The sequence below is a fragment of the Vespula pensylvanica genome, chromosome 17 (assembly GCF_014466175.1).
Source record: "Vespula pensylvanica isolate Volc-1 chromosome 17, ASM1446617v1, whole genome shotgun sequence".
Lineage (NCBI taxonomy): Eukaryota > Metazoa > Arthropoda > Insecta > Hymenoptera > Vespidae > Vespula > Vespula pensylvanica.
In genome coordinates, this window is record NC_057701.1 from 95,142 (window position 1) to 117,287 (window position 22,146).

Here is a 22,146-nt window from a genome sequence, read left to right on the forward strand (position 1 = left end):
GACGACGACGATAACGAGGTCGACCGTGTCGTCGAACGACTCTCCGATCGGTGTGTCAAAAGATGCCGGCTTTTCCGCGATACCCGGAGGACGAAGGGAGAAAGATGGAGAGGTGTTAGGGCCGTGGTCGGCGTGAAAACGTCGCGTACCACGGAGACGGTCCAACGCTTTGGGCCGACTCACCGCTCAGAAACGACGGCGACAAAAGGAATACGAAGAACGAAGACCGACCGACCGCGCCATCGTGCACCCAACGACTGCGCTCGGCTCCTCGTTCGAACCACCTTCGGCGCGCCCTTCCCTTCCCTTCCTCCTCCGCCTCGCCGAGGAGGAGACGGAACGCGCAGGCGCGCGCTCTCGGTTGTACAGTACCGGCACCTCGTTCTTTTTCTCCCTCCGCCGGTCGAAACTATTTCGTTATATCGTTCCTTTCTCACGGACTCTCTTCGAGCCACGTCGGATCGAGGGAATTGATAAAATTTTTGGCCGATATCGTTCTTCGAAAACTAACCACTTGTCGTTGCCTCCGTCGCGACTCCTTTACCCCTTACTCGTACGACGGAAAAAAAGACCTTTCCTTTTTCCTAAAAATATCGCTACCTTCGACTTCGTTATCCGGACGCTTTCTACTCTTCCAGATCCTCTTCTTATCCCTTACGTTGCTGGCCATTGAATAACGCTTTCTTCGCTCGTCGCACTGTAGGAAGTAGTAAGGAAACAACGCGGCGCGAATAACGCGGAGATCGTCCGATTGACTTTTGGATCGATTTTATCGTACGTAATTAATACTAGTATAGGTACGTATCTAAAGGTACAACCTTTGTTTTAGCGTTTATGTCGAAAATTTGTCGAGAAGTTGCCAAATAGTCCGACGGTACCGTGGCGATCGAGTAGTCGTCGACGATTAAAATGACTAACGACGACCAACGAGAGCGAGTACGTATTACAAAAGAAATCGAAAGCATTGCTCGTAATTACTCGAAATTGCGAGACTCGTCGCTTACGACGTCTCGGACGTCTGTGTCATGCTTGCTTATCGCTCGATGCTCAACTTCGACGAAGAAAAAAAAAAGAAAAGAAGAAACGAAGAAAAAATGGATCGTTTTCGATCTGCATCCGTTTAAAATATTATTTAAACAGGTGATCGTACGAAACCGAGCGGAGCGACGCTTCGTCTCGAAATTTCGGCTCGCTTTGATGTAACCCAACGAAACGTCCGACAAATTCAATTTTTCGAGATTTTTGATATCTATCGAATCGAATAATTTTCGCGATTGCTCGGCCAAATTGTTGCTTTTCGTACACAGGAAGGGTCTGAAAGATCCGAGAGTCGTCCCTGTTCGCGATAACGCGTACGTGGATCGGTTGACACGCGGCACGTCGCGGATGCGAGGAAATTGAAACGGTTTAAGAGGGAATTTACGGAGACGCGCCATTACCGATAGAAAATATCGATTCGTTCGTTCCTTTGTTATCGGAATGACACCGAGTAATCGTTGCAACAGGACTCACGGGGTTTTTTCTTTTCTCTCGAAATAAAGCGTCGCTTTATTCGTTCGATTTATTTATAAGCCCTCCCTGTGGTTAAATTCGTCGGAGAGGAAAGAAAGAAAAAGAAGAGAATCGACGAGCGCCCTTGGCCTACCTTAACGTTTCTTAAAGAGCGCGGGAGGCACGCGCTATCGTGCGAAAGCATGCGGACGCTTGGCAATTACGTGAACGAAATGCAAGACTTACGATTAGAAGAATTTCACGTTCTTATTTCTTGTCGAACGGTTATACGCGGGGCGGGCGGGGGGGGGGGGGGGGGGGGGGGGAGAGAGAGAGAGAGAGAGAGAGGATGAGGGGAGAGAGATTCGTTGGAAGAATCGACGGTGAGCCGAGCAACGTCGGTCGCTTGCGGCTGGAATCGCAATGGCGAGAAGGCAGAACTGCCCTCGTAAATAATTCGACGCTTCGCAAGAGCTATTACACCGACGAGAAACCCTCGTTATCTTCTTTCGGTGTCATCGCGATCCGCGAAAGATAGCTTGCTTTCGCTTCGATCTCGAGAGGAAAGATCAAAGAGCCTACGCCAATGGAAGGCGCGATACACGAGAGTTGTGCGCGCACGCACGCACGACGACGCGTGTCCAAAGAGATACGGTCGATTGCGTGGCGTTCGAGCACCGGATCGTGCCAAGCCGAGAGAGGAGAGGCAGGCCTTCGAATTTCCAAACGCGTTCGTCGTCGCTCTTGCCGGATATTGGTCAACTTTCTGTTGCTTTTTTTTCTTTCTTTCTTTTTGCTTTTTTCTTTTTCAGCCTGCCCCCTGCTCCGCCGCGTACGCGTTCCTACGTATGCGTGGGTGTACACGGACGAGTAGACGCAACCCAGACACATTCGAGAAACCATATAATAACCCGACTTTTCTTACTCGAGGAACCACGAGACCCGATAAAAAGAGCCCGTTCCGTGCTCGACCTTGTCCGATAAATATTAAAGAGGAAACTTTATTTCTCGCGAGGATAAAAGTATTCAAGGATGCGGAGATTACGGCATTAACGTTTGCGACATAAAGACCGTATCCGTTCTACATTTAAGAGCGCCTCCTTCTTAATGCGAATAACTCTTAACCATTCTTTCGCGCGCGCGCGATTCCGTCGTTTATTTTTACCTAGAAATTTTTCTTCTTTTCCGACAACGCAACCAAGACGGCAAGAATCTTTCAGCGCTGTAGTTGAAGAATCATTCGAGGAGTCTCCGTTAAAAGTCTTCTCATCGTACGATATGCAATGTACCTGGGGATGCAATATAACCCACGAACTCCGTCGAAGAACTAGGAAAGAGAAACGGAAAGTTATAACGTCGACGCGTAAGAAAATGTATCTCGGCGCTCGCGAAAGACGATCGTGACGATTGATATCGAAGCTCGTACGTACGAGTTCGTCTACGACTTGCTCTTGGTGCAACGAGTCGGCACTGTTGCTACATACGAGACGATATGTCGCGCAGGTTATCGCCGAACGTGTCCGGAACACGACCAAAAATATTGTATTTATCTCGCCTCGACGAGAAACGCGATGCCTTTTCTCTCGCCCAGTATCGTCGTCGTCGAAGCGGGGAAAGGAAATTTTTCTACCTCTACTTACTTTCGTCTTTGTAAATTCGACAAACCCGTCGATTTCTTCGACGGATAACGGATAACGTCTCATCGTTTCTCCTTCCGTTGTAACGCGCGAGCTTAAGGCACGCGTATATACGATAGTACGTCACAGACTCGGTTGGTCTTTCTAAGAAATAAAAAGGAAAAAAGAAAACTTATAAGTCGCGATAAAACGCTATCGAGGAGTTTCGCGCATCGAGGTGGAAATTTCTTCCGGCAAGCGCTTTCGAGAGAGCGAAGCGAGATTCGAAGCGATTACGTCATTTCTTTGGTTTCTTTCGTAAACACACACCGACGAGAGTCTCAACGACGAACTAGATCGTGTATTCGAAGGAGGAGGGCCGCTGGGAGGATGGAAAGATTGGAAAAATGAGGGAGGAGGGAGGAGATATAAACGCGTTACGAAGCTTAGTTTGATCGATCGGAGCGATAGGACGAAACTAATTGCTGCATGGACAACCTTTAATCGATATGTTACTATCGATTCGTCGCGCGTGTATTTACTCGCTCAGAAATCGAAGCGTACGTGACGCAGGTCATGCCTACCGCTGTAGATTTGTAAAAGCGAGAAAACAAGTCGAAATTTCTCTTATCTCGAACGTATATACATGCGCGTACCTACGTGGGTGTGAACCTTCCGAACAATCGAATTGACGCGATCATTGAAATTACTCATCGATAGACGACGGAAGAAGAACGAGAACTCCTCCGAACGCTTTGGCATGCGTTCCAAGGATCTCCTCCTCTTTCCTCTTTCACTCGCGCTAGCCCTCTCTCTCCCTCTCTCGCTCTCTTCGTATCGTGAATGGCTCGTTCATTGACTCGCTGGGTAGCGAGAAGTCGTAACTTTCGAGGAGTATGTGTACTACTCACTTTGACTCGCTACGTGTTGACGTACAGCTTGGTAGATATTTTCCATAACGCGGAGCGTCTATCGATCTGTCTCTTTCGCCGAACGATCTCTACGTATGTGCGTCGAGTAGCCTGCTTACGAAAATTTCTCTCGCGAGTATTATCTCTACGAGAACGTTACACCATCGACGATAATTCGAGACTGAGCGTCTTTGGACGGCGACGAGCATATATTATTGTAATCATTGACAACTCACGAAACTGCATGATGTAATACCCTGAAGATAACGTTACACTAGGAGAGAGAGAGGAACGAAGACGAATCGAATTCGTTTTTCAGCTCGTAAACTTCTTCGTACGTGCAGGCATGGCTATGCTTTTAATCGCGAAAAGTATCTACGATGACACGAGGACCGTTTCGACGGTCTTGCATTTTCGATCGTTTATCGTCCAAAAATTCGTGCTCTTTCAATAACAATAATAATTCTTATTTCAAAATGAATACGTATCTAAGATAGACCTTCGCTGTCGAACCTACTAAGTTAATAGCGTTACGCTTTTTACATACCACGTTGCACGATTCTACGTAACTTTCTAGGAGCCAATCGTCTCGATGCAACAACCGTTAAAATCATATCGAGAACGTGTTGTCGGCACCAGGAGACTAGCCAGTCTAGGAGGAATTCGCTAGGAAGGAAATTGAAACGATATCGTTCGAGGAAAAAGTTGGCCGCAAAGAGCAAGGCGTAGGAAGGCGAGCAACGACGCTCCGTTTCAACGACCTCGAGAAACGAGCGTTGAGCGTCGTCTTTAAAACGGTCGATGAATCGGTCACGTTTCCTCGATCTTTCTTGGTTTATGGCTAGCCATTTCATGGCCAAGCACCGCTAACAAAAATATATCGGACGACCTCCCCAGATCGTCGAATCGTCAGGAACGACTTCCTGCTTCCGTTTACCTTCGAACAAGAGCGAAGCGTTAACTCTATAATAGGTGACAAGAGCGTTCGTTGGGAAACGGAACGGAGGAAACACGAGTAGAAACTGTTATCTGTCCTCGATAGAGACTATCCGTGTTCGAGTAGAAGCGAAGGAACTCGAAAACGAAAGTTCTTCGGCAACGCGTATCTACCTTAGAGATTCTTCAAACGTTCCTCTTCCCTCGATCGACCGGTTAAAATAATCGTCGTAGTTACCTATTTGGTTATTTAATCGTCTCTCGTCGTAGGCTACACGCGCGGTGATACGATTTGAAAAAATATTTGAGCGATCGGTGATAAGCCGACCTCGTTTCCACGTTCGAATCGAACTCTCAAGATCGATCGGTTTATACTATTTCGAATTAGCGCATCTAAGCAAAAAGATAATCGTCCAAGGAGAAAGGTAAAGCTAGAGAAAACGTCTTCCCGTTGAATGAAAATCTCTATAAAAGAAAAGCGAAGAACGTCGAGGAAAGGAAGCGCGCGACTTGCTTTGTCCGCTCGAATTTTCGTCTCACGCGTGCATCTATGTGCATACGTACATACATACATACATACATACATACATACATACATACATACATACATACATACGTACATATATATATATATGCACGGCCGCACATACGTAGGAATCCATCTGTATCGAAAAAAGGTCTTGGAAATTCGATAGGCGTGAAAATCGAAGAGAAGCCTCCAGATACGATTGGACTTGGAGTGCATTGTTACGTGCATCGGTTCTCGAGCTTTGTTCGTAAAATCGAAAAAGAGGAAACCACTCGAAAAGTGTAGGTTCGTCAAAGCGTACTCGTCAACGACGCCACCGGACTTTTATCGATAACACTTTTGCGGCCAAAGTATTTCTACCTCTCTCGTTTTTTTTTCATTCTTTGCTCTCTCTATCTCTCTCTCTTTCCCTCTATCCTTCTTTTCTTCGTCTTCTTCCCGATCCCTCCGAGACGAGAACGTTGCAAGCATCGCATCGATCCGCAGATCCCTCTCTTTTCCGATTTAATTCTCTTTCTCTGATTCGTAGATAGATAAGATCGCGGATTCGTTTCCGATGCGGCGATATATCGTCGATTCGAAAAGATATTTTGGAATAAACGACGGCGACGCTGTTGCCACCGGCAAACGAAAGCGAACATTACGCTCGTTAATGGACTTTTAAGATATTTACTACCCGTACGTCTCGAGCTAACGAACATACGACTCCCAGCAGGTTGCATCAGCTTTTATAATACGGTTTGTACATATACGTCCGGCAAGCGCAAAAAGATTTATTATCGTCAATAGAGCTCTCGGTGACCCTGCAACGCGAGAATAGACAAAGTTTCACGCATAAGCTCGATATCACGCAATTTTCGAACTCGCTTTTGCAAAGTTTGCGCTCTCGATGTTTGTTCACGTGTCACAATGGTTATCTCGTCGATAAGCAGTCGAGCATAAATAATATAAAGGACAAATATGATTCTACTCTTTGAAAATACACTCGGTACGATAGCAACCGAGTGTGGAATAGAGAAACGTAGATATATCCTATTTTTGTAAGGAAGACCGATTGGAACGACGTTGGACGATAATGGAAATAACGAAGAGACGATCGTAATTATTTTTTCGGTGAGTCTTGAAAATAATTTTCTCGAGGAAAGTTTAGCCACGTTCTGTCACGGATACGGCTCGCTTTAGAGAATCGTATCGGGAAATCGTTCGCGTCGCGTTCTTAGGCTGCAATTTGCGAAATGCGCAGACCTCGCAAAACTACCTACACATCTTGCACGTGGAGGAATACCGGTCTAAAGTCCGGGACGAGGAACCGACGAAAAATGCCTCGAACCGGTTCAAGCTCGTTTCGTTTGCGCCTGTAAAATGTGCGGACGGAGGCGGTGGAAGAAAAAAAAAAATACTAAAAAAGGGATAAGAAAAGCTACGAAGGTAAAGCTTGAGAAGAAAAAGAAACGAGAGCTCCACCTCCGACGTCCGCGGCCTGTCTTCCTCTGCAACCTTCGTCTTACGAACGCGGGGATACAACGTCGGGGAAAGGAAAGATAGAACGATGGAGGATAACTCGTTGTTACCAAAGGGATCGAAGTCGGCTCTGCGAACGTAAAAAAGGTGTAACTCGCTGTCCAAGCGAGCAAAGTAACAGGCGTAAAGCAACGTTTGGCAGGATCGTTCGGAGTAGACGAATCGACGTTTTTCACTTTTTCTTTGCGCTTTGTTAAAAATAAATTCAAACAAACGAACGATATTCTTCGAAAAGATAAATCGATCTGAATTCTTGGGTTTGTCGAAATTTCAAAATAATGTGCCACGCGCGCATCCTGTGTAGCGGGCAGCTCGCACGCGTTTCCGAGGGGTTGCGGTTAATTTAAGTCGAGGCTGCTTCGCTCCTATCCCCCTCCCTCCCGTCCCTGCCCTCTTCCTTCCGAACATCCTCTTCCTCGTCCGGTTTCTCTCTCCCCCTCTCTCTCTCTCTCTCTCGACGTTAATGCTGCCAGCTGCCGAGGCAGCACACGTACACGTATATACACGGAAATACACGGAGTACAATTGGGCAGGATGCGAGCATCCTTTTCGAAATAAACGCTAGGACGTTGACGAAAAGCTCGTCCGCGTAGTCTTTCTTCTCGTCGATCGACGTACTTGACGACTCAAACGTCACGATCGATACGTAACGAAACGAGCGTGACGTTCGAGTCATGTTTTTTGTCGAACCGATCGATTGTTCGAGCACGTACGTACTCGATAAATATACCAATTAATACGGGACGTTCCTCGTTCGTTCTCATACGTCTCTGAACAAGCTTAATAAAAAGTAAAATTTCCAAACTTGTCATTCTTTCTCGCTTAAAGTCCGTTCGAAAAAAACATGAATGACGCTTCGAAAAACATCGTCGAAACATCCGTGTGTGCACGAAGAATCGGATTTTACGTGGATGTGTTTGTGTGATTCATGAATCGTAAGAAATGTTTTTCTTGCGCAGAGAGAGAGAGAGAGAGAGAGAGAGAGAGCACGCTCGCCCGCTCACCCCGGAGATATCGTTAACGACTACTACGATTGCGTCAGACTCTCGTCGGAAAAAATGGCAAAAAGCAATCGATACGATCGCAAAATAGCCTGCGGTGGAACGACTCCGTTCAGCGGAGGTGTGCGATCACGCGTGCGTGATACGTATACTTGCGCGCATAGACGAACGTCCGGATTCGATGAAAACGCCGTCGAACAAACGCAACGAGGTACTTTCGATCTTGAACGAAGGTGGTTCGGAAAATCACATACAACGACGATATTACGCCTTATTCGCGTAGGAAACTTTTTGTAAATATTCGTATGTTTTCTTACTCGGAGGCACGTCCTTCTTCTTCGAAAAGTAACAACTTGTCTCTGTTCTAATCGCGTCGTATATCAAAAGAACGAACGATAAGATTACTTCGTGAAGGTATATACTTCCTTTCGTACGACGACGTTCGAATTTGCATCGTCTCCCGGTACGTGGAGGGAACGTGGAGTCGTATAGTCGCGTTCTCATTAACGCAATAACGTGAACACGCAACTGGCGTGACTCGAAACTCGTTGCAACGCGCGCACGTGTACGAAAAAAAGAGACGGTAGCGTTGCCTTCTCTCTCTCTCTCTCTCTCTCTCTCTCTCTCTATTGACGTAATCGACGCTTAGGAAGTATCTACTACGTTTAGTTTTCTAGAAAGACAGAGACGAGCGTGTATCGCGCGATTGGTACACGCGCCGACGATTCTCTCGGTTCCGAAACGTTCGATCGCTAACTACACGCAAGGCATCGCACCTGTTTGCGCGACGATCGTTACGAAATCGGAGCAAGTTCTTTAGCAAAGTTATTGGCCAATTCCGATCGGATGGACGCACTTCTGTAATAACGAATATCCCGTGACATTGATTTCTACATGATGCTAATAACGATAGAAGCAAAGTTCACGGGTAGATACGTTAATCGTAAAAGGAATAACGCGAAAAGTTATCGAATAACTCGATAATACGTATCTCGTGTATTCGTCAATCCGATATCTCTTTTGTAATTATCAAAAAGTAATATTTTCCAAATGGAGCACGGGCTAAGACCTTCCCAAATGATTCGAGCGAGGACCGCGGCGGCGACGACGACGACGAAAACGATTCCCACGCGTCGACTCGACGAATAAGCCGAAAGATCTTTTTGCGCGGACGCGTGCGTACTCGCGCGTACGCGCGTTACGTCCTTTCGCAATGGACGAAGTACGACGATAGGTGTACGTGTATGTATCGTACGCGTATGTTTACATACTCGAGCGATCGGGCACGATACTACGAGTCATCGTCCATCCTCCCCTCTTTCGACCTTCGCCTTCCTCTTCGAGCCTCGAGACGCGTCGAGCTGGCCCGGCTGAGAGATCACGAGATAGGCTTGCCGGCATTGATTTCAAGGTCGAGCCGCTTCGAGCTTTTCCAACGTACCGTGAATCGGTGCGTTCCGCGGTTTCCAAGGACCGAGGTATCGAGGCGATATCGCGAAGAAAGCACCTACGTGCTCAGATGTATCGCGCGAACGTTTCTCGATCGAAACGATAGGTGCAAGAGACGACGAGAAAAGGATTCTTCCTCGACCGAGGCTCGACGCGTCGCGCGATGCGCCGTGTCGCCTCGCGAGACGTATCCTCGCTTCGATGACCCAGTTACACGATTAAACTCGGCGATCCCTCGGAACGTGGTCGCAGCTACATAAATTCATGCGTAAATTCGTCGCGACGCTTTTCGAAGGAGGCCGAGAGATTTTTCATCTCCTTTCGATACGAGAGCATCGCCTTCCTCTCTCTCTCTCTCTCTCTCTCTCTCTCTCTCGAGCGAGGTAACAGCGGTTCGTTGATCCTTTTGCGATTTGGTCGATGTAGGTGGATAGGCGTATCGGAGCCTCGTCGGAAGGACAAAAGTTTCAAAGTCGTTCCCACGAGGAGGCCGATCGAGAACGACGACAACGATCTTCGCTCCGTAAATAACGTTCGCGCGGACTCGCTGGCATCCGTCCGTTTCTATCGTAACGTCCGCGATCTGTCTTAAAGGATAATGACATCCGACAAGAACGTATTCTTTCCCCTCGTCGAGAGCATTAATACGTCTTCCTCCTCCGTCGTCTCCCGACGATCCAGTTTTGCGCGGTTCTTCCTGCTCCACCGTGGGACTTTTTTAGCAGCGAATTAGAGACGACCAGCCGGATGTACCGTATATCTACCGTACGCGTGCTTACATACACTTGCACGGTACGGTTCGTGCAAGCTCGCTAGAAAATGACCCGACGTAAACGAGATTACGTCCTCTTCGAACAGTCGCGTCGATTACGTCGTTTCTGACGATCGATCGTGCGCGCATCGAGATATCGAAGAACTCGAATTCGCGTCGACTCGTTCGTCCGGAAGAAAAACGACGATTCTCTTTCTTTTTATTCTCGACGTCGTCGCAATGACGAGTCTCCGTCGTACACGTCAAGTACGTCTTGATCGTTCGATTATAATGCAAAGTAGTTATTCAGGTATATATTCCTATCGCGTATGGACGGTCTCGTCGAGCGTCTACGAAAACGTTCACGTTTTCTTATCGCATCGTTGTTATTCTTTATTTGTTTAACGGCAAGTTACCTCGATAACGATAGAGAATCAATCGGGTCCGAACAGAGAAATACGACGCGGTAAGGTAGGTTTTACTATTAGGTATTACGACGAACCCGCCTAAGGAGAGGCCGCGCATCGAGGTACTTTTAATCGAAGGAACGATTGCGTTCGATCTACGCGTCTGTCCCGATCGAACGCTTATCGATATTGCGCTTTTTCGAGGAGATCGAACGTCGAATCGAGACGAAGGACCTTTTCCTTTTTTTTCTTTCTCGCAAACTACTCGTGCGAACGATAAGATCGTTCTCGAACGTTCGTCGCGCGTTCGTCGACGATAAGGTCGCGCGACGAAGGCCGCGAATCGGTGAGCGGCAATGACGCGAGCACGAAAATAGTGGATGGCCGGCCGGCTGAGCAAACAGAGATTTCGACGATAGGAGGAAGGAGATGAGATGAGCGGAGAGGACGAGAGAGAAGCAGCGGCCTAGCGACGAGCAAATTGGAATTCCTAAGGTCACGTCCCGGAAGTCGCGTCGTCCGCTACAAGATCGGCTTCCGTTACGATCGACTAGGCGCGACGAGGTTCGTCCAACGAATTCGTAAGATCCGATGATTTTCGGAATCGAATTCTCTTCGACGACTCGACCGACTCGATCTCTTCGTCGACGATCGCCTTTTTTCTTCTCTTTCTTTACCAACTCTTTGGTATTTTCGCAAGGCGAATTTCTGTAGAACGTAGTCAAAAGTCGGCGGACGTTGTGCAAGATTTGTGAAACGAAGCAAAAGAAAAAAAAAGGAGAAAAAAGAAGAAAAAACAAGAAGAAGATAATTTATGCTTCGTCAAACAAGAGAAGAGACGAAGCGAGATGAAACGTCGCTCGCGTACCTTCGGAAATATCTCTAAGCGTTCGTTACGCCTTGTAACGATCGGTTTCTCCTCCCTCTCTATCCGTCTCCGGTCATGTCGCCTATTCGAACGTAACAATCCTACGAGCCTGTAGAACGAAAATGAATGTATATATAAACGACGATCTTAAATAAACGTCGTCGTTTCTTAGGGATTCGTCGCGACTCTCGGCCGATTCCCGAGCATGTCGAGGCGATTCGACAGCGAATTGACTTTAATCCTCGGGTTATTTCGTAAGAAGGAGGAACCCTTGGAGAGTGAACATCCCGTGTACACAAGGCGGTCCATTTACGAGGACGACCGAAAGCGCGGTTGAGCGTGGAGAAGCGGATTTGCCCGAGGATTAAGCCGTCTCTAAACTTCGCTGCTCTCTCGTCTCTCTTGGGACTCGGTAGAGAAACGCGTATGCGTACCGAAAGGTGGCAAGATTTACGACCTAACCGTATCTCTCTCTATATTCGGCTATTTCGAAAAAGGATTCCTTCGTTATTGTCCGAATCTTTCGATCAGCGCCACACAGCCAAGGGAGCTAACGGTTGAAGTTCGAGGAAGAGGGTCGCGGATCCCCGAAGGTTGGACGAGTACGACGCGTGCTCGCGCGTCCGGATAGCATGAGCGGTACACGCCGGTACGCCGGAGAGTTCTTTTGTCGCATTCTGGTAGTCGCAAGTTTCCTTTGTGTATCCCTCGCTCGTGAGATCATTTTCGATATATACGTTTGTCGGCGAAGGGAGATGCTCGTCTCGACGCGACGACGTCGACGCGCCGACGTCTCGAGTCCGGAAGAAACGGATTTTCCATGGCTTTGGAAAACGTTGGGAATTCAATGCACCGGATGTACCGATCGGCTTTACGGCCAACTTCCGGAGTTGTGTATCGACCGCGTTCGAGGCTAACCTATTATGGTAACCATGAGCGCGTCGTCGTCCTCTTCGATCTTGGCCGCCGAAGAAAGAGGAAAATGGAAAAGAAAGGAAAGGAAAGGGAAGAAAGGATCATCCTCCCAGCTGTCCTCGTGCCATTGACCGACTCGGCGCCGTACAAATATTTACCCGTCCGCCTTCCGACATCCCCCGCGTTATCTTATCTCGTTATTAAGTTCGGCGAAATTTGCTCTCGAATTTAAACGTCCCCTCCGGGCAAGAACTTTCTCGGGAAATTGGACGTTTCGGGAACGTTAAAAACGATCCGACGGAGTCACGCGCAAAGGCATCCGATACCTTTTTCGATCTACACGGATTCTACGTATATACGAGGTACGCGTGTAAGCGTCGAGAATGATGTCAACCCGCGCTGACTAATCGTCCACTCGCGAACCTATGCATCGTAGAGGCCTCGAGATTCGCGGTACGTTACCCTTTGTTCGTTCGTCGTTCATGGACGTTCTCGCACGACGGACTTTAACGATCCTTTCGATCGTTCCTTCTTAACGTCGGACGAGAAGGAAACGACGAGTCTAGAGGGAAAAGTCGCGGAGAGTCGCGGCAACGTCGATCAAGAACGCTACTTTGCAACGCGTTGCTCCATACGGGCTCGACGTTTTTCTTTTTTAGCAGAATTATCGTAAACTCGCGCGCGCGTAGCAATAATCCCCCCGTTTTATCGTCTCTTTTATCAGACAGTTCGAGTACAGCGAAAATTGACTTTCTCGAGAAAGTTAGACTTTTCTCGTCTTCTGTCGCACGTTTCCCGGCTAATCGCGAGTCGACGATCGGCGATATCTCGCGGTTTTAACGAGAGTGATCGAGCGAACGACCCTTGGTACGGATCCATTTTGCACGTGGATACGCGCGTTACGGATCTTCGTGGACGGTCGAACGCGACGGTTAATCCGATCGATGCGTCAGGAAGAAATCTCGCGATCGCTTTATCCTTTTTCCCTCCGAGATATTTCAAAAGAGCAACGGGGAACCGGTTCGTTCGCGCGTTTGGCAATACGCGAGCTCGCGTGCTTTAAAAGCTATTTGGCAAGAGATTCCTTGAAAAAAGAAGGAGAGAAGCCGAACGAAATTCGATATTCGTCCGCGTGCGGTTCGCTCGGGCTCGTCCCGACTCGCCGCAGGATCGAGGAATCTTTTCCTCCGTCGATCCTTCTCTCGTTATCTCCGAGGTACGTGCCTTCGCGCAGATGCCTTCTGCGCTCACGGACGCATCTGCTCGGGCAAGAACGAAAAGGAGAAGAAAGAAAAGGAGAGGAAATTGCCGCGCGAAGCAGCCCAAGAGAATGCACGCGTTGTGCTCTCCGGACGCGAGATACCCGAACGCTGCACCTGCCCCTGTCCTGTGCCTGTGCCTGTGCCTGTGCCTACCTTTCTTGGCCTGCTGCCTCAGCCGTTCCGCTTTTCGTTCGATTACCTTGTGGCACGGACCGTACCCGAAAGGCCTGCCTACCGGAACAATGCCTGTTTTCTACTTTCTTTTACCCGACCTTTCTAAACCTGGACGCTCTCTGCTATTTTCAGGGACAAACGTCTTCTTCCCTCCGTTCGTTTCTACGGTCATCGATACGAATAACATCGATGCAAAGATATGCACGAGTCTCGAAGAATCTCGATCCTTTTCGAATCGCGTTTTATCGCGCTCGTGCAATCTTCTCTCGGCGAGAATCCCACCGACACCGCGTCGAGTTTCGCAAACCGGAGGAACGTACTCGAATCTATCGTCGTATTGTTTGCGAATTATTGCGACACGCGCTGCGTAGGGGGCTTTACATAATCGTAGGTGTGTCATCGAGAGACCTTCGCGAGTCCACTTTTCTCGAGAATTTTTTCTTTCTTCTCCCTTCCTTTTTTTTCTCTTTTTTTTTTTTCCTAGTTAGTCGGTCCTAGCTGTCGGGGTCGGTGCTACTCGACGGATCGATCGTTGGATCGAAGGAACGGGCAGGCAAGGCGGAGAAACGACCAGAGAGAGAGAGAGAGAGAGAGGGAGAGAGAAACTTTTTCTCGCGTTGCCAACGCAAACGCATCTCGCAAATCTCGGACTCGCGCTACGTTCGCGAGGGCTAACGTTTATCGAGTCTCGCTTCCTCGGATCCCATCGCGTCTCGGTCGAGACGACAACGGCGTCGTCTTTCGTCGTCGTTCCCGTCTCTTCCCTCGTCGAAGTAAACGATGCGTTACGTAACGCGTTGCGTGCGTGAATACTGGAAGAAGAAACAAATAACGTTCGAAAAATCGATTCAAACGAATGCACGCGTAGCCCGACGGCTGAGTTCGATAACGAGTATCCCCGGTGTTATCGAACGTTTCGCTTCGACGATCGTGAAAATTCGTCGTCGTTTCCATCAGATGACAGCACCGTCCGCTTCTCGGTTAGTCCGACCGTGATCTTACTGGCACGCGACACGTTTTACCTTCGACCACCGGCGAATGAAATTTAACGGACGAGAGAATCGGACGTTCCTTGGACCAAGATCGGTCGAAAGGCCGAGAGATCGCGGCGAGATATCGGACGTGGATCGATTCTTTCGGCCACGCGTAATTCCGAGGACGGAACGATGGTCGCGAGAAAAGCGCGACTCGTAGCGCTCCCTCCGTTCGGCAGCACCGTCTTCCATCGTTCCAGAAAGAATCGAGACAGCCGTGGCAGCAAGTCCAAGTACGCGCGTCGTACCGACTCGGCGGCCGTCGCTACGTTCGTTGCATCTCCGTCGCACGTGGTCCGTGCGTGTCACGAGTCGTGACGAATCGTCGACGGTTAACATAAATTTCTCTCTCGAAGGTTTCGCAATCCTCCGTAATTGCGTTGGAGATCGCATACCGATCGCATCTCGATCTGATCGCCGTAAAACGCAAATATCCGATCGATCCGCCGCAACCTCTCTCTTCGACGATCGAAGAAAGAAACCTAGAGAAGAGAATATTTCCCTCGTGGACGGTTGGCTCGCGCGGTAAGGGGAGACGCCTTCGAAGGTGGCGGCAGCTCGACGGACGATGTCGAAAGATCCGGAAGGGAAGGAGAGGATGAGAACGAAGGCGGATCCGGGCGCGAGCAGATACGGGAACTTTATGAATTACTACCAATTTCGTAGCGCGGAAGAGCGCGTGCGACAACTTCCGCGCGACGACGTCTGGCGGTCCGTTCGTTCCGACCGGAAATACGTGGGACTAGACATCGGCTGTAATGCGGGGGTAAGGCCAGACACAGCTGTCGGAAGCGATGGAAACGTCGTTCGTAAGCCGGCACGCGAGCTCGTTCCATCCCCTTCTTCTCGCTCTCACTTTTCCTTCCTCCTTCTCGATTTTCTCCGTCGGTGCTAAGAAAAAAAAAAACAAAACAAAACAAAAAAAAACCAATTCTTTCTCGTGTCACACGCAGGAACTTACGTACGAACTGTACGATTTTCTCAGCGTCAATTCGAGGAGCGCCGACGGCGATAAACCCGACGTCTACGTGCTCGGCATAGATCTCGATCCGATCCTCGTGGAGAGATCGCGCGAGGGCAATCCTCGTCCGGATCGAGTCACCTTCGAGCACTTGGAGTTTCTTTCGTCCGAGCGCGATCCGACGATCTCGAGATATCTCGAGAAACTGGGAAGGTCCCGTTTCGACGCGGTCTTTTGTTTCTCCGTCTCCATGTGGATCCACCTGAATCACGGGGACGACGGTTTGGTCGAGTTCTTTCGCAAAGCTTGTTCCATCTGCGACACGATCGTCGTCGAGCCGCAACCTTGGAAGTGTTACAGAAACGCTTCGAGGAGATTGCGATTGGCCAACTTGGAAGACTTCCCTCTGATAAAGAAATTGGAACGCAGGGGCGACACGTCGGACCAAATAGAACGGATCTTGACGGATCTGTGCGACTTTCGAAGAGTCGTCGTGACCAACGGGAACGATTGGGAAAGAAAGATCATGATTTTCGCGAGAAACCGAGATCGATCCTCTGTAACGACGATGTAAACGCATTTATAAATAAAACGAAACGAATTATTCTTTAATCGTCCGTAAGGAAGACGTAATCCGTATCGAGAGACGATCGATATCGCACGTGAAAACGTTTCGAGGGAGAGAGAGAGAGAGAGAGAGAGAGAGAGCCCGTAGAGATGGAAGACGAACGCTGCACGAGCGTGTGCGCGTTACGGTCCGGTCGGTCTAAGGCCGGCAAAAAGAGCATTAAAGTTACAATTGTTTAACGGAAAGGATCGCGAGAGCGACGCAAGATGGCAATACCGTACGAGCTTTTTCCTTTCCACCAAGCGTGACGCGTATGCGCGCAACAACAAACCGATCGTGAGATGAACTCTGCGAGCAAGGTAAGCGAAAAAAAGGCGCTCATAGTCGATGATTTTAGGCACTTTCCCGCCACATAGTGCTTAACGGTCGTTCTCTCCCCACCGTTCTCCGTCTTCCTTTTTCTACCGCTCTCGAGTCACGTGCATTCCGCGCTCTCTCCTTTTCTCTTTCCCTCTCTCTCTCTCTCTCTCTCTCTCTCTCGCTGCTCGCTCGCTCTCGCTCTCGCTCTCTCTCTCTCTCTTCCTCTCTGCCCGTCCGTCTAACAACAGCAATGGAGCCTGCGAGTGGACAAAAGGTTATGTTTACGTTTCGTTGATCGGTCGTCGCGAAGAAAGGAGAATATTGATCTTTTCTTACTTTCGCGTCTCGTCCGAGATAAAAACGAAAGATCGAGTTCCTTCCGTTTCATCGACATCTCTCTTCTTTTCGTTGTACTTGCAGGTCGGTGAGATTTTCACCGCGGCCGGAGCTGCCTTCAACAAGCTCGGCGAGCTGACGATGCAACTGCATCCAACGACGGACTCACCGGCAGGGTAATTTCAAATCGAAACGTACATACATACGTATATCGCCCATTAATAGGACGGTAGTTCCTACGTAGTTTTTTCTTTTTCTCTTTGCGTCTCTCGATCGTGCGCGCATAAGTTCGGCGTTTCGTGGTCGCCATGACGGATGGCGTCACGCGAAACGGACCAATCGGGAACGCGCAAAGTCGCAGCGAGACGCGCACTTTTCGAATCGCGACTGAAAGATATTTTTCCGAGAGCGATCTTTTCTTTGCAGGTTGCTCGTATATCAAATGTGTGCGGATATACGTATGTATGTGCGCGCGCGCGCGTGTGTGTACGTACGTACGCACGCGTATGTATGTGTTGCGATGTACGATGTATGTATGTATGTATATACGTACGTCCTGTCGATAGTAAATGGACTGACGAGGAAATTGAGATGCTCCGTCACTCGGTAAAGACCTTCAGCGAAGACTTGAACAAAATAAGCGAACACATCAAGGGACGAACGGTGTAAGTTGGGACGAGCGAGACCGCGTCGAGACGTCGCAACGGTCTCTCAATTTCTAAGTCAGCCTCGACGAGACGTTGACCAATTCGTTCTACCGTTTTCAGCTCGCAGATTCGGACAACGTTGAAGAAGAAAGCGTTCGAGGAAGCGGGTGTGCCGATAAGACAGCAAACTCAACAGTCTACGGTGGTGCAACAGCAGGGATCCAAACAACAGCAAAGCGGCGGTAATCAGGGTCTGATCGGAAAGTCCGCGGAAGTTACATTGAATATGTTAAATGCACCCGAATCGGAGGTGGACGTCGAAGGACTACCCGAGGATTGTCAAGTGAAGCTCGAATTCGAAGGTGCCACGGAAGAGGTAGCTTCCTAACTTTCCACGACGTATCTCGCTCATTATTTTAACCTACGAGTCGGAAGCGAAGCTGCGATCGTTCTTGTACGCTCGATTGAGTCGAGTCCGAAGCGGATACGATAAATAAGATCTTTTTCAAATAAACTTTATCGAAAAAAACAGTTGACAACGCGTGTTTCTTTGAACGATCCTTGACCAAAGAAAAAAAACGAACTGCTGGCCGAGGGTGGGGGCAGAAGAGATCTCGAAGACGGCGACCAATCGAAATCCTCTCGCCTGGGTTGCTCCGTCTCGAGTTGGCAACCCTTCTCCCGTTCGATCTAGAGACTTTCGCGGGCGTCGGTTGGGAGACTCGTCGTCGTCGTCGTCGTCGTCGTCGTCGTCGTCGTCGTCGATACTCCGCCGCCGCCGCTGGGCAAACGGACGGGTCGCTCGTGTGTGACGCACGAGCGTTTGACAGATAACGATCGCGGCACGATGCAACTTTTGTGATCAGTTTCTCTCGTTCGAGCGGCCGATTGAACGAGGAGAAGAGTCTTCTTCGAGCGAGTCGCGGCGTTCCTTTCGTAAGACGTGAAAGAGTCTCGGGGCCTCGAATCGTTCGACGCTGCGTCTGGGAAAGTCGAGCGCGTTCAAAGTTCGTACCGAGATCCGCGACGATGACGAATTAGGCCGATACGGAGCGCAAACTCGCGATCGAGCCAGCGGCAGCACCTGTGGAGCCTCGACCTTTTCCAAATAGAACGAAGCTAGGAACTCTCCTTGTCGAAGGCTCGTCTCGTTGTCTGACCGACTCGACGGACGTCGACGATATCAACGAAATTGAGGAAATCGAGGAATTCGAGATGGAGGGTGGAATCGTAGGGAGCCCTCGGGCGGCTCCGAACCAGATCGCGGAGACGAGTCTGGAACCGACTCTGGACCCGTCTCTGGACCGATCGGAAGACGAGGTCGCCCTGCAAGGATTTTGTAGCCCGAAGAAACTACCCTACAGATTTCTCGGACTGGCATTGATGTGCCTGCTCGGTTTCGGTACGACCTCTCAAACGCATTTGCCGAGTTTTTCTCACGCGCGAAGCCATTGTTTACGTTTTGCGTCGAAACAAAGGATAGAAAGAAGGAATAGGAAGGAGGTAAACGTTTCCGCGTTACAACGTGGCGTCGAAAACGTCGATGTCTTTTTCATTTCTCCTTCATCGTCGTCTCTTCTCATTTCTCCTTCATTCTCGTTTTTTTCGACGTCGACGTGCCGTTGATACGCGTTGGTCGATTCTCTTGCGCCTTTCTTCTCTCTTCTCTTTCCACGCGAACGTGTCCATACGTTTCGTCGGAGAACAAAGCTCGGAGCGATCGCGCGCGGGCGCGCGCGCGGAAACTTCGATTCCACGAGGAAGATCGACGAACGCGACGGGCGTTTCTTAGAAAAATGCGATAAGAGAAATGTCGTCGGAGTACGGAGACGCGAGGGAACTCGCGGATGATTAGAACGAAAGGAATTCCAGTGTGACCTACTTCGGAGGAACGTTCCAATTTCATAAAGAACCACGAGAAACGCGGTTTCTTTCGTCCCTCCCCCTTGGCGAAGTCTTCTTTATCCCTTATCTCTTTCCCTTCCTCGAGGACCGTCTCTTTACGCCGTTTCTTTCTGTTTCAGGCTCGTATTTCTGCTTCGACAATCCCGGTGCTCTGCAGGACAATTTCAAGACCGACCTGCAAATGTCGACCAGCAAATTCGTTCTGCTCTACAGCATCTATTCCTGGCCCAACGTAATCCTTTGCTTCATCGGAGGTTTCTTGTTGGACAGCGTCTTTGGCGTTCGTTTGGGTACCATCATATACATGGGACTCACTCTGATCGGACAGCTGATCTTTGCCACCGGAGCCACGATCAACGCGTTTTGGTTGATGATGATCGGAAGATTCGTTTTCGGGTAAGTTCACGACCTTACGACTGCCGAAACGCCAGAGGTAACGACCGAAGGTATACGATACGCCGTGTCTTTTATTCGACAGAATAGGTGCCGAATCGTTGGCGGTCGCCCAAAACAGCTACGCCGTACTTTGGTTCAAGGGAAAGGAATTGAACATGGTATTCGGATTGCAATTGAGCTTCGCTCGTGTAGGATCCACCGTCAACTTCTTGGTAATGGAACCGATTTACAATTACGTGTCCAAGTCCTACGTGGGCCCGGAATGTATCGGCGTAGTTCTATTTCTCGCCGCTATCACTTGCGTGGGCTCTATGATATGCGCTTGCATCTTGGGTCTAATGGACAAACGTGCCGAAAGATTGCTAAGGCGAGGAGAAGGCCAGGAACCGGAAGTAGTTAGCCTGAAAGACGTTAAAGACTTCAAGCCCATATTTTGGCTGATCGCGCTCATCTGCATCGCTTATTACGTAGCCATATTTCCTTTCATCGCCCTCGGAAAGTAAGTACCCGTCGTGCGAGATTCGAACAACGACACGGATCTTACGAGATTGTGCTTTCGTTTCTTTCCAGAGTATTTTTCGAAAGGAAGTACCAGTACGATCCTTCGAGCGCCAATACCGTTAATTCCTTGATTTATTCCATATCGGCGATCGCTTCTCCCGTCTTGGGCTATCTCGTAGACAGAATTGGGAAGAACGTTTTTTGGGTCTTTCTCAGCATATGCGCTACCATGGTGGCTCACGTGCTTTTAGCCTTTACATACGTCAATCCGTACGCGTGTATGATACTCATGGGATTCGCGTATTCGATGCTTGCTAGCAGCTTATGGCCTTTGATCGCACTCGTTACGCCAGAGTATCAACTAGGGACCGCTTACGGCATGTGAGTGACGAAAGTCGTCGTCGTTCTTAACCTCTCCTTAACCTTTTTACCCTTTTCACAGCGCCCAGTCCGTACAAAACTTGGGCCTGGCAGTCGTTTCCATACTGGCTGGACTCATCGTCGACAGAGGCGGTTACATGATGCTCGAGATATTCTTCCTTGGATGGCTTTGGAGTGAGTTTACATGGAAACGTGTTTTGCGTCGATCGGAGATTCGTAATCGCTCGAATTTGATTGCAGTCTCCTTGATAACCGCTGCTGCGATTTGGGTGTCCGACATGGCAACGAGCGGTGGCTATCTCAACATGACACCGGGACAACGAGAGAAGTACGAAGAAATTCGGCATACCCCGGAAAGCTTGGAAAGGAAGAAATTGTTGTCGCCCGAGTCTACCTCGGATCTGTCGGTCGACGATCTCTTGCAACCGCAATCCGACATCAGTATCAGAAATCGCTATTTGTCTCGCGTTGGTGCGATGGTAACGAAACTTTTCTTTTACCGCTACCTATTTTTCCGTCTCGACTTTTCGACGAATCAAGGACTAATTCTCGTTGCAGGTACCGCCGCACGCGAAAGCACCCATTCATCGGCCGCTACGATGATACTCTGCGTTTAGTTGAACATAGATGTATTCTTTTGAAATCTCGCTAAAACATTCGCTGTCTTCCTTCTAAATAGCGCTAATCTGTGATAATTTCTTCGATATCTTTTCTTCGGCGTCGAACGTATGGAGCATTTTCACGTTCGACGTCGAACGTTATTTCATTTGTGACTAAGTCGACTAATCAACATTTTATATTGCCAAATATGGAAAGTCGATCGACGCCGCGAACCGTGGGACATGCAATACTGTATTAAGTTTTGACAATGACTAATTATGAATTTTTACGATCGCTCGTTTGCGGGACAGCTACTACGTGGATTAATCTCTACCTCTGGTTTCGTTCGCAAATCGTTGTTACAAATAGATATGAGATTATTCGTTAAATTATATATATATATATATGTATGCACATACGTATACGTATATATGTGTGTATATGTACGTATATATTATACACACCTACGCGTAACCACAAATATGTATATATATATATATACACACGTATACACGAATATATACGTATATACGTAAGATGCTGTAAACGTGTAATATATGTTGATGTGCGAAAAATAAATGTACGACGAAGAAAAAAAAAATAAGAAAGGAGAAAAGAAAAATAAG

The 22,146-nt window shown here is 48.8% G+C and overlaps 3 protein-coding genes across 5 annotated transcripts; all 3 read left to right on the forward strand.

Moving 5' to 3' along the window:
• Nucleotides 1-15,132: 15,132 nt before the first annotated feature.
• LOC122635111 (probable RNA methyltransferase CG11342) lies at nt 15,133-16,438 on the forward strand. Its single transcript, XM_043824931.1, has 2 exons — nt 15,133-15,631; nt 15,819-16,438. The coding sequence occupies exons 1-2, from the start codon at nt 15,434-15,436 to the stop codon at nt 16,398-16,400; spliced, it is 780 nt and encodes a 259-aa protein (XP_043680866.1). The 5' UTR covers nt 15,133-15,433; the 3' UTR covers nt 16,401-16,438.
• A 94-nt stretch (nt 16,439-16,532) lies between these two features.
• Nucleotides 16,533-18,268, forward strand: LOC122635112 (chromatin complexes subunit BAP18). Of its 2 annotated transcripts, none has more exons than XM_043824933.1 (4): nt 16,533-16,753; nt 17,175-17,266; nt 17,657-17,755; nt 17,858-18,268. In XM_043824933.1, exons 1-4 carry the CDS (start codon nt 16,736-16,738, stop codon nt 18,123-18,125), a joined length of 477 nt encoding a protein of 158 aa, XP_043680868.1. In that variant the 5' UTR covers nt 16,533-16,735; the 3' UTR covers nt 18,126-18,268. The 2 variants fall into 2 exon arrangements, with proteins under 2 accessions (XP_043680868.1, XP_043680867.1); XM_043824932.1 differs by lacking the exon at nt 16,533-16,753 and adding an exon at nt 16,893-17,028.
• Nucleotides 18,269-18,710: 442 nt separating this feature from the next.
• LOC122635106 (major facilitator superfamily domain-containing protein 1-like) lies at nt 18,711-22,110 on the forward strand. Of its 2 annotated transcripts, XM_043824921.1 has the most exons (7): nt 18,712-19,139; nt 19,762-20,038; nt 20,121-20,537; nt 20,609-20,920; nt 20,982-21,094; nt 21,161-21,399; nt 21,479-22,110. In XM_043824921.1, exons 1-7 carry the CDS (start codon nt 18,953-18,955, stop codon nt 21,521-21,523), a joined length of 1,590 nt encoding a protein of 529 aa, XP_043680856.1. In that variant the 5' UTR covers nt 18,712-18,952; the 3' UTR covers nt 21,524-22,110. The 2 variants fall into 2 exon arrangements, with proteins under 2 accessions (XP_043680857.1, XP_043680856.1); XM_043824922.1 differs by lacking the exon at nt 20,609-20,920 and having other exon boundaries at nt 18,711-19,139.
• The last annotated feature ends 36 nt before the right edge of the window (nt 22,111-22,146 follow it).

Excerpts from the sequence above, each read along its gene's own strand:
- LOC122635111 (XM_043824931.1), top strand. The coding sequence starts at position 15,434 with ATGTCGAAAGATCCGGAAGGGAAGGAGAGGATGAGAACGAAGGCGGAT. Across the intron at positions 15,632-15,818 it reads ACATCGGCTGTAATGCGGGG|GAACTTACGTACGAACTGTA; the intron begins GTAAGGCCAGAC and ends TGTCACACGCAG.
- LOC122635112 (XM_043824932.1), top strand. The coding sequence starts at position 17,005 with ATGGAGCCTGCGAGTGGACAAAAG. Across the intron at positions 17,267-17,656 it reads ACGACGGACTCACCGGCAGG|TAAATGGACTGACGAGGAAA; the intron begins GTAATTTCAAAT and ends TCCTGTCGATAG. Across the intron at positions 17,756-17,857 it reads CACATCAAGGGACGAACGGT|CTCGCAGATTCGGACAACGT; the intron begins GTAAGTTGGGAC and ends TACCGTTTTCAG.
- LOC122635106 (XM_043824921.1), top strand. The coding sequence starts at position 18,953 with ATGGAGGGTGGAATCGTAGGGAGCCCTCGGGCGGCTCCGAACCAGATC. Across the intron at positions 20,538-20,608 it reads CCTTTCATCGCCCTCGGAAA|AGTATTTTTCGAAAGGAAGT; the intron begins GTAAGTACCCGT and ends GTTTCTTTCCAG. Across the intron at positions 21,400-21,478 it reads TGTCTCGCGTTGGTGCGATG|GTACCGCCGCACGCGAAAGC; the intron begins GTAACGAAACTT and ends TTCTCGTTGCAG.